General features: G+C 38.1%; 1 protein-coding gene across 4 annotated transcripts in view; it reads left to right on the forward strand.

Moving 5' to 3' along the window:
* The first annotated feature begins 1,449 nt into the window (after nucleotides 1–1,449).
* Nucleotides 1,450–15,469, forward strand: part of ncs1b (neuronal calcium sensor 1b) — a 54,654-nt gene continuing 40,634 nt past the window's right edge. The window contains exons 1-3 of one of the 4 annotated variants that reach the window (XM_056237474.1): nucleotides 1,450–1,572; nucleotides 5,934–6,051; nucleotides 6,878–7,025. In XM_056237474.1, the coding sequence (XP_056093449.1) occupies nucleotides 6,962–7,025 (64 nt within the window). In that variant the 5' untranslated portion in view covers nucleotides 1,450–1,572; nucleotides 5,934–6,051; nucleotides 6,878–6,961. Of the gene's footprint in view, nucleotides 1,573–1,621; nucleotides 1,641–5,933; nucleotides 6,052–6,456; nucleotides 7,026–15,469 lie in introns of those variants that run through there. The other 3 variants (XM_056237472.1, XM_056237475.1, XM_056237473.1) reach the window with 3 other exon arrangements.

Genomic DNA, 15,469 nt, shown 5'->3' on the forward strand with positions numbered 1-15,469 from the left:
AAATGCCCCTGGAAATCAATTTAAGGTGGCAAATATTGCCCCTTAATTAAAATTTTTTATTTCTGTCACTGCTGTGACAGAAATAACCCTAACCCTAACCCTAACCCTGACCACTGCATAGAATATGAAAAATATTAATATCTTCGTGAGTCAGCTGTCAACAACAGGCCTAAACCAGCCATGGCACCAGCACAAAAACACAATCAGTAAAATATTATCTAATTATTAACAAAATGTTGAAAATATTGAAATATATTTTTGTCAATATTGCACAGCCCTAATGTACGGTATTAATTTTGATTTCTTTAGGTCTTAAAAAGCCTTAAATTTGACTTTAAAAAGTGTGCAGGAACCCTGTAAACGGTTAGACATATCAAGTCAGTTATTTTCAGTAAATGAATTAATAAGCTTCTTGGTCCCCATTGCTTTTGCTCTATAGTTCTCAAAATGAAGAGAAAGAAGGACATCATGTCTATTACAGTTACTGTGACTAATACTGAATATGTAATGCAAATGTAAAAATATAATGGAAATGCAAATACATTGTTGAATGATTATAAACACGGTATTTTGCCTGTTAATGCCTGCAGGAGTGCAGAAAATGATATGACAACAATAAGGTCTAAATGTAACTGGCCCCTCTAACAGTACAACTGGCCCCAGCTTGGCCCCCCCAGTTGAAATGGGCTAGAACCGCCACTGCTCTATACCTTTTGTGAAGAAGACTATTAGTTTTAGTCATATTGGGGGAAAAAAGTTTCAAAAGAAAAAATGAATACTTTGTATAATAAAAGGTACTTAAAGTCAATCTTCTCATAGATTTAATTACACATTCATTTGCTTTACATTTATACACTATAAAACAGAATAGTGGTGTAATTTATGCTTATTTTGACACATTAATTCACAACACTTGCTTATGCAAGACTGTATGATAAACACAAGGTGACAGTCCTCTCTCATTGTCTGAATATTTAGAGGCCTATTAAGTGAGGCACAGGATGAGACATTTTTGTTCTGTATTAAATAGCAGCTTAACCTGATTTCCTGGTGTGGCTATGTTTAGGTCTCTCTCTTTTCTTCTTTTTTTTTTATCCAGGTTACAGACAGACAGATGGTTCTCGGCAAGAGGTGAGCAGCTATTGCTGGGCCACAGGGCTAAAAAATATAATAATAATATATATATATATACACACACACACATACACACACTGTATTTTATTATTATTTTTATTATGACATTTAAAAGTCCCCAATGGAGTGAAGGTTCTCCACACCAACAGAAGCACAGGGGTTAATGGAGAGCGGTGAGTTTAGTTTGTCCAGCCTCTGGAGAGTCTGCGAGAAAAGTCCCGTCTGACTAAAGGTTACAAATACTCAGAGAGAGAGAGAGAGAGAGCAGGAGGAAAGCCAAACACACCCTTGACGATCTATGAAGAAGAAACGGCTCGGTAAGTGTCATATGACGTTGACTTTCATTCAAAAAACATTGCGTTTCAACAGATAGACACTGGAGAAGGACGACACGTAGCTTGGATGGCAATGCCCTTATTCACCGTGCTGGTAGAGTTCGTATGGATAAGTCATCTATCAAGTTTCACAGCTAAAAAGTTTAAGCTTTCAGTGAAAGAAAATAAGAGGTAAGTTAGCGGTCTATTCAGTCCAGTTATGTTTTAAAGATAACGTTTGTTCAATGTAACGTAGCAGTTTGCTGTGATAGCGGTCGCTGGAACTATTAACTTAACTGATCGTTTTAGTGACTGTAAAAGTGTAAACATACATCGTTTCATCAATAAACCTCGGGTTGTTGTTCAGACAAATCCCAGACTTTAGCGTGAGAGCGCCCCTTCAAACTAAATTTAATATTCCGCAAAAATAGGCTAGCCTACCTTATTTAGGCTACTAAAATAGCCGAACTATATAAAATCACAATTTAGTATGCCCTTCACACAGTACAATACAGTTTTGTCGTTTATTTATTTAGATGCCATTTATTATTGCAGATATATAGTAACGTTATAACATTGAAGTAAAATTGTAACGTCACCATGATTGTTTTTTTATGTTAAAAAACTGGTGTGTGTCATATTCAGGCATGAGCCATGAACACGGAGACAGTGAGATAGTAGTGAAATTAGGGGGCCAAAACTTCATAATGAATTTGACAAATGGGATAAAACAATCATAGAATCTTTCCATACCGAGTTATGTAAGAGCATCCTACAGGTGCAGAGAAAAAACACCAAATAACCTGTGCAGAGCAGAGCTTGCACCCCATCTTACTAAAAATACAGAAAAGATCAATTACATTTTACAATCACTCAAAATCAGTTAACCCCCGTCCCCCAGACATATCATCACAAAGCCCTAACATACCAGGAGCTGAAACCAGAAAAGAGTCCCCTCAGACAGCTGGTCCTGAGGCTCTCTGCAGTAACAAGTCCCCAACAGCCCCAGGACAGCAACGCCAAGCAGACCAAACCAAATTATCAACAAGCAGAAAGAAAAATATATTGAATACTGGAAAGAAACGACCAAAACACAAAGTAAATTACAATGTTATCTGACCCTAAAAAGAGAATTCGCACTGGCAAATTACCTGAGTACAATAAAATGTCCTAAACTAATAAAAATGTTGACAACATACAGACTGAGTGAACACAGCCTGGCCATAGAAAAGGGTCGCCACAGACAGTGCTGGCTACCACAAGATTAGAGACTCTGCTCCCAGTGTGACAGGGGACAGGTAGAGACAGAGCTGCACTTTCTAACCTCATGCCCCAAATATAATACACTAAGACAAAAACACTTTGCAAACATTTCCCAAATATACCCTGAATTCGAATCCATATCAGACACACAGAAACTCCCATATTTACTGGGAGAAATGCCCAAATGTGAAATAATTGCTGCAAAATATATCTCCTCATGCCATGAAATGAGGACAACCAGTGGAACCTCAGATGGATAAATAATTGTAATTTTTTATTTTTTTTTATTCACTTTTATCTACATATATGTTTGTATGTAGTCTATTGCTTTGGCAATATTGTGCTATTTTACACATTCATGCCAATAAAGCTCATTTTAATTGAATTGAATTGAGACACACACCTCTCACCTTGCACGTTGCTCGAGCGTGTCACACACATCACAGCTGGTGGTCATACAAGGATCATTCCCAAAGCGCTTCAGCGCAGCACTTTTGAAAGGGAACGACTAAGTTATAGACTTGCTAAACCTTTTGCAACGATTTTTCCATTTTTGTATTGCATACATATTTGTGTAAACCCCATTTATTATCATTAAATGTTATTGTACATGCTATATCGGCGTAAGCCATTGCGTTTTCTAGATAGACCTATTGGTATCACTAAGGCCATTGAAAACCCACATTGCTTGACCTACAAACAAATAAAACTAAAAAAGACAGCAAGTCATTTCAGCTATGTTGTTTCTTTAGTTTTATTATTTCTCCCCGATGTCACAGAAAATTAAAGATGCACAATATTTACATGCTTTCATAAAGAAATATAGCTATTTATTATTTCTCTTTCTCGGTTAATAAGGTGAAGATACACCTCTTCACCTGGCTACAAGATTGTTCCAGCATTTCATGGATTGTGCCGGCAGTTATCACACACTGTAAAGAGTTGAAAAGTGATTGTAGCAGATGTAAGGAGGTTATTAGCTTTGGTGCAGTGTTGCATTGAAACTATAAATCAAATATTTGGTCTTACCACTTGTTTTGGTTGGCATGTGTGAAATGATTTTATGTGAACTATTTTTTGTGTTCTGTGCCTTGATTCAAAACATTTCAAAGTATCCCCCCCACACCACCCCCAGTTACTGATAACAAGATCAGAGGAAGATTTTTCTCTTTTGTTTAGCCTAGAGTTATTCATACCAATGTTGTTGTTTTTTGTTTGCATTAATATCTGATTCATGATTGTTTATTTATCACCTCTTAGCTCCCAGAAAAAGCAACATTTTAAACACACTGTAGCTAAATAAGTAACTGAACTCTACAACTCTTAAAGGGGCCATATAATGCCATTTTTGTACAAGCTAATATGATTCTTTAGGGTCTAAATTAAAAGTTTGTAATATACTTTAATTAAAAATTCTCATTAGTATTGTAAGAAAACACTTATTTTACCTGGTCAAAAACAGCTCTGTTTTCAGCACGCCGTTTCAGTGCATATGACTTTAAATGATAATGAGCTTCGCTGACTCCGGCTCTCTGTTCTGTGCGTACACAGTGTGTAACACAATAACCATAACGCATTGTTCATTATAAACGTGGGATTATGAATTAAATGGAGAACGTCGTACATAGAAAACATGCAGTAATGTACCCTGAGTGTAAACCTTAGACTCATTCATCGTGAAGCGATTTGCAAAGATATAAATATTAATATAAAGGTTAATAAAACCTAAAACGTTACACTCACTTCAGTTGTTCTATAGGTTCAGCAGGAACACGAATAGCTGGTACCGATCCTTTATTCAGGAGCAGCTGCTTAGCAAAACCAGCTTTATACTGACCCTCGTTTATAAAGCAGTCTGCTGAGAAATGATTCGCGCAAACATGAAAGCATTGACGTTGCTCGTGGGGAATATTCCCTAAAACAAAACTCAGCCACTGCGTCTTCAGCGGTTCGGATTTAGGAACATCAAAATAACTGCTGGGTTCCTTATTGCACCCAAGAACAGAACACCACAATCGCTTAGACGCCATTCTGCTCATAGACAGTGCTCCAGCATATCAACAATGACCGCGCCGGTCCGCGCAGACTATGATTGACAGCTGGGTCACGAGCGAGGGCGCGTCTGTGTTGAAACGCGCCTGTCAATCAACAATCGCGGGAGGGGCGTCCGACCGTGTGACGTCACACGGTCGAACGGCTCGATTTGAGGCAGGGGAAAACATATAAGGAGATTAAAACAAAAACACTGGATGGATTTTTACCATTATGGTTGTAGTGATGGGGACGAGACCGCCTATGCCGAGTCCGAGTCAAGACCGAGTCTTTGAAGGGTCGAGTCCGAGTCGAGACCGAGTCTTTGAAGGGTCGAGTCCGAGTCGAGTCCGTTGTTTTTCAAATACAGTCGAGTCCGAGTCAAGACCGAGTCTTTGAAGGGTCGAGTCAGAGTCGAGACCGAGTCCGTTGTTTTTCAAATACAGTCGAGTCCGAGTCAAGACCGAGTCTTTGAAGGGTCGAGTCCGAGTCGAGACCGAGTCCGTTGTTTTTCAAATACAGTCGAGTCCGAGTCAAGACCGAGTCTTTGAAGGGTCGAGTCAGAGTCGAGATTTTGTCTCGACATGTCAGTTTTGATATTCATGATTTAATATCACCCCAGTTAATAATCAACAGTTAGCCCTACAACCTAAGCTAGATTGGGAATTGTTTAGAGGAGCAGTCTTAATATGGACTATGCTTTTACTATCATTAAAAAAATCCCTACCACATGCATCATCTTCTGCCTATTTTTCTAAAATGCTTCAACAGTGCTGCTCTGTCATCAACATGTTAAGCCCACCCTGACTTTTTTAATCATAGTTAGGACATGCAGAGCAAATCAAAATTTTCTAGTGGCATGTCTAAATTAGTAGGCTTAGCTACTTTATAACATTTTCCAATATTTCCCAATTTTAAATATTTTGACAATACACTCGAATTCAGTATCTTTTAAAACTTTATTCCCCCATAACACACACATACATAAACACAATTGCACTGTGTAATGCAGTTAATGACAATACTGACTCTTTTACATTCTCATGAAAGTCAAGTGTGAGAGTTATTTGCATGTAGAGTGTGTGGTCAGCGATTTCCCCCTCATCTCTCAGTGGGTCTATCAAGATTGCTGGTCTCATGACACTGTTGTACTCCAATGCAGTCTGACCTTGTTGCTGTTTGTTCCTGCAGTGTTTGGAGGTTTCTCGGGACAACCAGACCTTGGCGAACAAAAGTTGCTGCTTTGAACTACAGAAGGTGTGAGGAAGAACAGGCCTGGAGATAAGCAAACAGCGGTTACTAGGAGAAGGTGAATGTCTTTTGTCAGATAGAGTGCCATCAGCTGACTGAGACACTGAAAAATTGGTTATCTCCGGCTTCCACGTATTGTCTGATGCGGTCATTGACGGAGGATCTGAGCAGCCCTGTTCACCATTTGATTTCGATCTAGTCTTTTTGCCATCTTTACAATATTTGCACTCAATAATCACAGCCAGGGTTTAGTATTATTGTACTACTTATTGCCTGTCGGCTTCTACCAGAACGACATCCAAGCGTGAAATGCTAAAAATCAAGCAGAAATAAGTTTGTGCTTCTCTTTTAATTTTACTAAACCCCTCATATCAGCTGCCAAGACAACTAGAGCAAGGGATCTCCTTTAAGAGTCTCTCAGAGCTAACAAGACAGGCGTAGGGAGGGAGTAAAAAGAAAAAGAGAAGAGGGAGGGTGAGTGGAGAGCCAGAGAGAACTGGCGCTCAAGTGTGAGTGAGAGAGCAGGCAGAACGCAGCGAGCGAGGGTCTCCTGTAACCATTGGCACTTTGATACATTTCAAAGCCTTGCTTTCTCCACTGAAGAATCAGACCGAATGCGGTTAGGCATCTGAGACTCATACTCATGACGGCAGCCAAATGAATGGGCTTTTTTTTTGAGGATTGATACTTGTCAGAGGCGGCTGTAATTGAGGATGGCTTTTTGAGAGACCTGCTGGGTAAGAGGGATCCTAACAGTGACTTTAGATCTACAACAGCCCACAAAGTCAAAAAAGGAGAGGAAAATTCACAATGGATGGATTTCCTTGGATTTGTTGGCAGTGCTGATCTGTTTTTCACTTTGTTGATGTATTTGGGTCTCTAAGATTCTACCTTAAGTGGTAAGGAGTTCAGGTATACCTCAGCTCCACCCTGGACCACACAAACTATCTGGAGGAGGTCTGGAGAGCATGGGGAAATCAAACAGCAAGCTCAAACCAGAGGTGGTGGAGGACCTGACCAGGAAGACATACTGTAAGTACTTTCTGATTACACTCTTAAAAATAAAGGCTCCAAAAGTTTTTTTTTTTCCTCCCTATAGTGATGCCTTTAAAGAACCAATTTGGGTTCCACAAATAACTTTTTTTTTTGTGTGAAGAACTTTTTAATAATCTGAATAACCTTGTTCCACTATAAATAACCTTTTGTGGAATGGAAAGGTTCCATGGATGTTTAAAGGTGCCGTAGGTGATTCTCTGCAGAAACATTTTTTGTTAAGCTGGTTGAAAGTCTCCTCATATCCTGATAGCAATCACTCTGTTTAGCGGTCTAAATGTATTTTTATAAATATATGTCGTCTGTGGAAGGCGTAGGACCATAGAATGTTCGTCCAATCGTATCATTCGGTCTGAACGGTCCTATAGCAAGTGTTCTCTGTCGGTCAACAGCGCGTTCACGTACGGGTTGTACGTACGCTTTTACTGCTATAAGGCTAAAGTTAGCATTTTCCCAGATGTCCTACTGCACCTTTAAGGTTCTTCATGGAACCATAGATCCAAAAAAAAATGCAATATGTAAAAAAAACCCGAAACAGCATTTTTTTTACATACAGCATTTTTTTTTGCATCTATGGTTCCATGAAGAACCTTAAAGCAGTAAAAGCGCAAAAAATTGCGCAAGTAAAAGCGCAAAAAAATTGCATGTTTATTAGTGTTAATTTTTTCTTCATTGTTACTGTGATCTTTATTTTTTCAGCTTTTGAGTGAAAAGGCCATGTTGGCTATATCAGGGTGGCCGCGGGTCCTTAAAAAGTCTTAAAATGTCTTAAATAAAGTTTTCCTATTTAAAAGGCCTTAAAAAGTATTAAAATGTCTTAAATTCAGATTCGATGGGTCTTAAATATTTCTGGTCACATTACCGCTAATATTTCTCCAGTCTGACGAACCCAATGTCCGTCAAATAACCGGCGGAGCATCGAATCGCGAGAATGATTCTGATTTTATTACATAAACAGCGATTGATAATGATAATGTATTTCTGGTAGCGCTGTTGAGACTCGTCTGTCTCTGTGAGAGATTTTATAGTGAGAAATCAAAACAAATGAGCATAACAGCACATAAACTCACAGAAGAAACACTGAGGTAAAAAGTCAAAATGTTGAGTTTTTTTATTTATAAAATATGATACAGTTAAGTAACATAACATGACGGGAGCTATTTTGATGAATATTCTCACGATTGCAAATGTAACATTGATTTTAGTTCAATAAACAAGTACCGGTAGTTAATATTAAATTACTTCAATTACTTAGGTTCAACATTAAATACTACATAGCCTATAATGTGTATTTCCATCACAGGTTTGGTCTTAAATTTCATTCAAAGTGGCATTAAAAAGGTCTTAAAAAGTCTTAAATGTAACTTGTTTATATCTGTAGACAACCTGTATATTAAAAATGATTTGTATTTATCTGTTATCCACTTGGGTCCAGCACATGCACTAATTAATAGTGGAGAAAAATGAGCTAAGTTGTTTGAAAACAACATTGTTAAAATGCAATCAAGTTCCTGCGGCTTATACTACATACATTTTGTCACAAGAAATCACAATTCTCGTGGCATTGCAAATTGTGATTAGCAGATGCCTGGAACTGGGCCAAATCAGCATGTTTTAAAAGCCCCCCAATTGGTGCTCGAGCTTTATGAATATGCAAATTGGTCGGTCTTGAGATATGCAATCAGGCTGGTGGTTGCCCAGAGAGATATCTGAAAGCTTGCTCTCTGCCAGTGAAGCAAATTGTGTTTCCATGGATGCATAGGCTATACAGTATATGTAAACACATTGAGCTAGGTCTTGATTCTAAAACTAGCGCAGTGAAATGACAACAGTATGGACTAATACTAAGGACACAATTCACTTTAGGCCTTGTATGTATTTGTTTAACTGAGATTCTTCATTAGTTTGCTGTCTTTTTTTGTGGAAATCAATAGTTATTCATCACATTTCTACAGTGGCTTTGAGAGCTCAACACTGCAACTAAAGAAAACACATGCAAATAGAAAAAAACACCAGCAAATTAAGACAACATCTTCATCAGTTTGACAACACATGTGCTGCAAATACTCACATAGCAACCAAATACAGAAACCCGCCGCTACTCACAATGCAACTAAAAACAGAAACCCGCTGCAAATAGCACAAAGCTCAATATGCTGCAACTGAAGAAAATGCATGCAAATAGAAAAAAAAGACACCAGCAAATTAAGAAAACATCTTCATTAGTTTGACAACACATGCGCTGCAAATACTCAAAACATACATATTATCAGGATGTTCAAATAATGAAGATTATTTTACACTTTATTTATTATTTACACACTGACGAAGATGTTTTATGAATGTGCTGGTGTTTTTTCTATGTGCATACGTTTTCTTCGTTTGCAGCGTGTTGAGCTCTCTCGGTCACAGTACATTTCTCTTAATTGCTGGGATAAAAACCATATCAACCAAATCATACCTTAGCAACTGTTGCCATCCAGAATATTATGAAACAAGTTTTGCTATTTGCTAATCTATGGAAGCTCTCTTTTACTCTTTGCAAGCCTATGGATGTCCTGCGTGTTTAGATTAGTTTTACATGGATTTTTTTTTATAGCGACTCATTGTTTTGTCCAGTTGATTGTTAGAAGTTTTTGCCTCAGTTTCTTGCAGAGTTTAGCTCTAACCCTAATCAAACACACCTGAACAAGCTAATCAAGGTCTGCAGGATTACTAGAAAGTTACAGGAAGGTGTACACGACAATGATGTAGCCTACTAAAAACGGAAAAGGTTTTTATTTGAGCTTTTCGCAAACAGGCGACAACGTTGTCAAAACGATCCCTGTTCACACGGATCCGTGAAATTTACTAAAAATGCTGTATTATGCTGCCAGGCCAGGAGTTGGCGATGTCACTTTGTAACTGAACATGTAATACGCAGCATGTGCATGACATCACCGTATTCACAAGTTCGCGTTTTTGTATTTTACACAGAGATGATAATGTTTTTGAATGTTATCGTTTTTTTTAAGTAACTTGCACTTTGAACCCTGTTTTCAGCCCCCCAAAACGCTGTTGTCATCTAAATGAACGGTCAAAACGCACAAAACATTTTCTGGTTTTAGTCGTGTAAACGGCCCCTAAATTATAAGGGTTATTTTGTCGTCTGATAGCACCTCTCCCTCCGCTATGTAAGGAAAGCTGCGACAGTTGAGTGCACGAAGTGTTTAACATTCCATACTTTTCAATTTAATTAATTTCATCCAGTTATTTGAAGTGCACTTTTTCTTTTTGGAATTTTCATTGTGAACACAATACTCCCACTATTTTTACTACAAAAAGAGTAGTGCAAAAGTATGCAAATTTGGACATACCAGTGCACACCGGTATGTCTATTGTAAGCTTCAATAGAAATTTAGAATGTTATTCAATATTTACATAGATTTACAGCAAAATGAATCTATGTATCTAACATTCTAAAACTCTATTTATCTGTACTGACTCTAAAAACTCCTGGGTTGTTTCAACCCATGATTGGGTCAAATATGGACAAAACCTATGGTTGGGTTTGTCCCTATTTGACCCAAACAGTGTGTATAATTTAGTGTGTAAGAATAAATAGCAAATACCTCACCTGACCATTCATTTATTAAAGCTGATTTAGGAAGCCTGATATAAAACAGATCTATTTTCATCAAACTTATAAAAAGAAGCCAAGACACTGTTAGTAAATACTGTCTGTATTAATAAGCCTAAATGCGGTAAAGTAGGCAGTGCAAGTTTGAAGTCATGCAGATAAAGAATGGGAAGTGACAGCCAATGGCTTCCTAATGATGGTGTGTGTGCTGTGCATTGGGCTCAGTGGTGGGCGCTACATGGAAAGGCACTGGGCAGGAAATTGCAGCATGCATGGAAATGTGCCTCCGTGCTGGGATGAACTTCATGCCCCTCTTTCTTTCTTTCTTTCTTTCTTTCTTTCTTTCTTTCTTTCTTTCTTTCTTTCTTTCTTTCTTTCTTTCTTTCTTTCTTTCTTTCTTTCTTTCTTGTCATGCTCTGTCCCATTTCTTGTCATGGTCTGTCCCATTTAATTGCCTCTCTGTGAGCATGGAATGGAATACTGTAATTAAGGCCTTATCAGCTCTGCATTGCAATGAAGGACATTGCATTTCTCCTTCTATCCATGTATCCCTCTTACCTACCCCTCTCTTTCTCTCCTTAGCAGTCCCTTATCTTTTGCCTCTTTTTTTTCTTCTTCCCATCCCCATTTGTAACCTTTATCGGTTTCTTCTCCCTTTGTTCCTCCACGTCTTTCAAGTTTCTATGTGCTCAGCTTGAAATTATGTTTTAATCAGAAAGAAGTCTTTAATTGTGTATTTTTAGGATTGCCTTAGCTCTATTGTCTGTGACTACTGTAAGAAGGTGAAGTAAAGCTTTAGAATGGAACATTCAGGCTTTAAATACACTTGTTTTTGAAGTATAGGATGACCAGGAAAGAATGATGTTGATTAAAATGTATCTAAAAAATATATCAAAAAGTACAGTAATATTGCAAATTAGGATTACAATTTAAAATAACTGTTTTCTATTTTAAAATACTGTAAGCAGCCAAGTCTATTACTTAAAGCAACTGAGGGCTGCTGGACGGTGCTTGTTAATGGAGGCGCACGCTTGGGTTGTTATTCACTGCAATGTCCACACACAAGTTAATATGCTTACATTGTAGATTTATTTTACCGTGACTGGTCTTCATTTCTGGTAAGCAGGAGTCCAACAAACAGTCAATAAATCCACAGTTCCAAGTCCTTCACCAGTACAGATTTCCTCTTGCACAGCGTGGCATAGCATAACGGTAAAAAAACTGTGTGCACCTTCCCTCCAGCAACACCTGTCACCTGTTGTTCTTCTTCTTCTTCTTCTTTGGGGTTTTACGGCAGCCGGCATCCAATAAGTTGCATTGCTGCTATCTATGGAACTAGCACCTCAGTGCACTATATCCTGCTATACAGTCCAGTGTCTTTTGAAAATTTGAAAAAACAGCGTTTTCCCCTCTCGCTTACCCCTACTTCTAAAATACTTTTCAGAGATTCTTTTCAAGCCAATTTCTCGCAATTCTCTGAGTAGATCTTGTCTTTGGCATCATATAATTTCTACATGAAATCAATACATGTTGCACTCAGGTTCCAAACATGAACACAAGCCACTCTGGTGTTTTCCTAAAATAAATAAAGTACTGTTCAGAAACGTGTGACCAATCCTCATTCTAGAAATAGTAACCTGTTCCTTACATCTAACCCCCCACCCCCTTTTACAAACATTAACTGAGTCAGTTACCCTACTAGATAATGAGAATAGGTGCCTGCCTTTGTTTTTATTGTGCTCCCAGAGCTGTTGCCATTTTAAAATTGTTCCCTGCCACACAATCCTTTTACCCTCCGCCTTGGATAGATTTATGTTCACATCTATCACCTGTCACCTGAAGGAAGGTTCCCACCTATATTCAGTAACCAATTACCCAAAGAGAGACCCCTGCTGGATACACACTTACATAACAAAATTAAAAATAAAGACAAAATGGCTCTTACATACCGGCCCCTAATTGGGATAAATCAGACATACCAATTCCCAACACATAACAAAGAGCCACACATAAATACAAATAGTGAGCACAATAAACACACATGATGCTTATAACAAAACCTCTTAGCCCATAGACTTGTGTAAAAAACAAAGCTTTCCTACAGGCCTGTCAATAACACTGGTCTTTATGTGTATCCTTGTGTTTATGTGAATCATCATAATAAAACCTGATATAGCCTGGCAGGGGTTCATATGGCGGGGGGAACACAGGACCTTTATGTTCCAGAAACTTCCATTTGGAACCATCTTTTTTTGGCTTTCTTTTTCCCTCCAGTAGCATCTTTCTTTTCCTCTTCTGTCCTTTTCTTCTTCTCGTTCTTCACTTACCTTTTTGGGCTTGTTTATACTCGTCTTCATCCCGCTCTCTCTTGAGTGACTTCTCATGTTTGATGGAGTGATGATAGCCATTATCCTCTTCCACTTTAGTTGATGGTAATCTTACAAAGCCATTCTCTTTATTGATATTTCACATCAGAACTATGGAACTTTTCTTCCTTTCGCTTTTCTTTATGCTTAAGTCGCGCTTTTTCTATCTTTCGATGCTTCTTCTCTGAAGAGCTTTTGTGTTCGCTGTTGCCGTTCTTTGAATTTTCCTGCTGTTTTGCCACAGAGAAATTGTTAGGAAGATACACATTTTCCTTTTTAAATGGCAACTTCAAGGCATAATTATTGTCCTGAAGCTTGACAGAACTCTCTGCAATCTCCAAAAACCTAATATCCTCTCTTGACAATCCTTGCTCTTCTGCAGCTCGCTCATTGACGTCATGGTTGTATTGTTTAAACGACATCTCTTCCAATCTACACACAGACATCCTGTTAACCACTGCAGAACAGTCTTCAGTTTCAAAGCTGCCTTTGATGACCCAACCTAATGCCGTTCTCATAGCATAAGGGCCATCCCCATGGCTGTTTATGGCTTCCCAAGGAGCGTTGGAGCGTTGTTTCCAATCAACAAGTCAACGTTAGCCATTATGCGGGGAACTTTAACCTTTGCCAGTTATGGCCACTTAAACAAATCTCATTTAGACACAATGTTGTCAGAACTTACAGGCATTTGTTTCTGTGTGAGCGTTGTTTGTGGAAGCTGATAGAAGATGTTACTATCAATAGCAGACACTTACAAACCTGAGAGTGCGTGTGCTGATACAACTCTTTCCTGTCTCATAGTTTGTAACAGATACGGAGTTCCTCTACCAGAAAGATTAAGCTGCTGCATAAGACTTTCAGTACAAAAAGTCGCAGAACTGCCAGAATCCAGGAATGCATACGTCTGGAACCAAAGCAAAGCTCTTTCTCCTTTAGAAAGTCCATCTTTTCCCTTTGCTTCTTCCTTTTGAATTGTTGACAGTTCTTCAATACATGATGCTTAGCACACCACACACATAATGGAATCACTTTAGAATTGTTTGGTGGCAATTCTGTCCTCATATTCTTAGAGGTTTCCCCAGATTCCACTGGTGCAACGTTAGTGGCAAAGATGTTTCCTTTAACTCTGCCTTCTGGACATAGCCCTGGTCGATTAACAGGTCTCGTGATAGTTGGCAAATCCCTAATATCACCAAACAAGGGATCCATTAGGATGCCAACCTGTCTTTCAATAAATTCCACAAGATCTTTGAACAAAGCTCTACATTGAGTAGTTTCCAGAATGTTATGTGCGCCTGGCTCCACTGCCTAATATTTTTTAAATATAATTTATTCCTGTGATTGCAAAGCTGAATTAGCTTAGCCATACCAGTCTTCAGTGTCACATGGTCCTTCAGAAATTATTCTAAAGTGCTGATTTGGTGCTCAAGAAACATTGCTTATTACTATAAATGTTAAAATCAGTTGTGCTGCTTAATATTTTTCTGTAAAGCGTGATACTTTTTTCAGGATTCTTTGATGGATAGAAAGTTCAATGAATGGTATTTATTTGCATTTATTACATTTATTAAAGAATTTTTAAAATAGAAATCTTTTGTAACAAATGTCTTCACTGTCACTTTTGATCAATTGAATGCATCCTTGATGAATAAAAGTATTAATTTCTCTCTTTTTTTTTTTTTTTTTTTAATCTTTAGTGTAGTTGCAGTTTAGTCTGAATGTCATTTTAACTAAGAAACCACTAAGCTGGTTGATATTGATTCACCATGATTTATCCATGTAAATCTGTGCTGAATAATAAGCAAATATTGTACGTAAAACATGTTTAAGAAGCTGAAATCATCAGTTCCATACACTGTCTTTTCCCCCCCTTTTTTTTAACACAAATTTAACAGCTGGCCTCGGTCTCTCTCACTCTTCATTGCCATCCCAGATGTAACCGACTGATTAAATCTACAGTTTCAGCCGTTTCACGTCTGTATTTTGCATATGTTTATAGCAATTAAAGGACAGCTTAACTTGTTTTACAGCTGTGGAGGCTTGCTGCTGCAAGTGTTTATTTCTCATGAGTGGGCTACATGATTGAGTTTTTTTCTTTTTTGCGTGGCGAAGAGCAAAGGGAAGTGTGCATGAATACAGACTAGATTTTAATGTAGGCAGAAGAATTTTCGTTCTGCCAGGAAGAACTTGATCAATCAGCTCACTGGCTCGCCTATTAAGTGTTGCAAAACAGATTTTCCATGGAATTTAACTACAAATATGAGGCATATCTCTTCTGTCGGGTTATGTAACATTGGTTGATGGCATTTTCATAGCAATCATTAGATTATTTCATGGAAGACATATCTCTTGGTATTGATCGAATGTAAGCTATTGTAGCAGCTCTATGGAGAATTGTAGCTTCAAAGATCTTGGGCATTAGAGACCTGAATGATTTA

This window comes from Rhinichthys klamathensis, unplaced genomic scaffold (genome assembly GCF_029890125.1).
Source record: "Rhinichthys klamathensis goyatoka isolate OS25496 unplaced genomic scaffold, OSU_Roscu_1.1 h1tg000487l_1, whole genome shotgun sequence".
Taxonomy (NCBI): domain Eukaryota; kingdom Metazoa; phylum Chordata; class Actinopteri; order Cypriniformes; family Leuciscidae; genus Rhinichthys; species Rhinichthys klamathensis.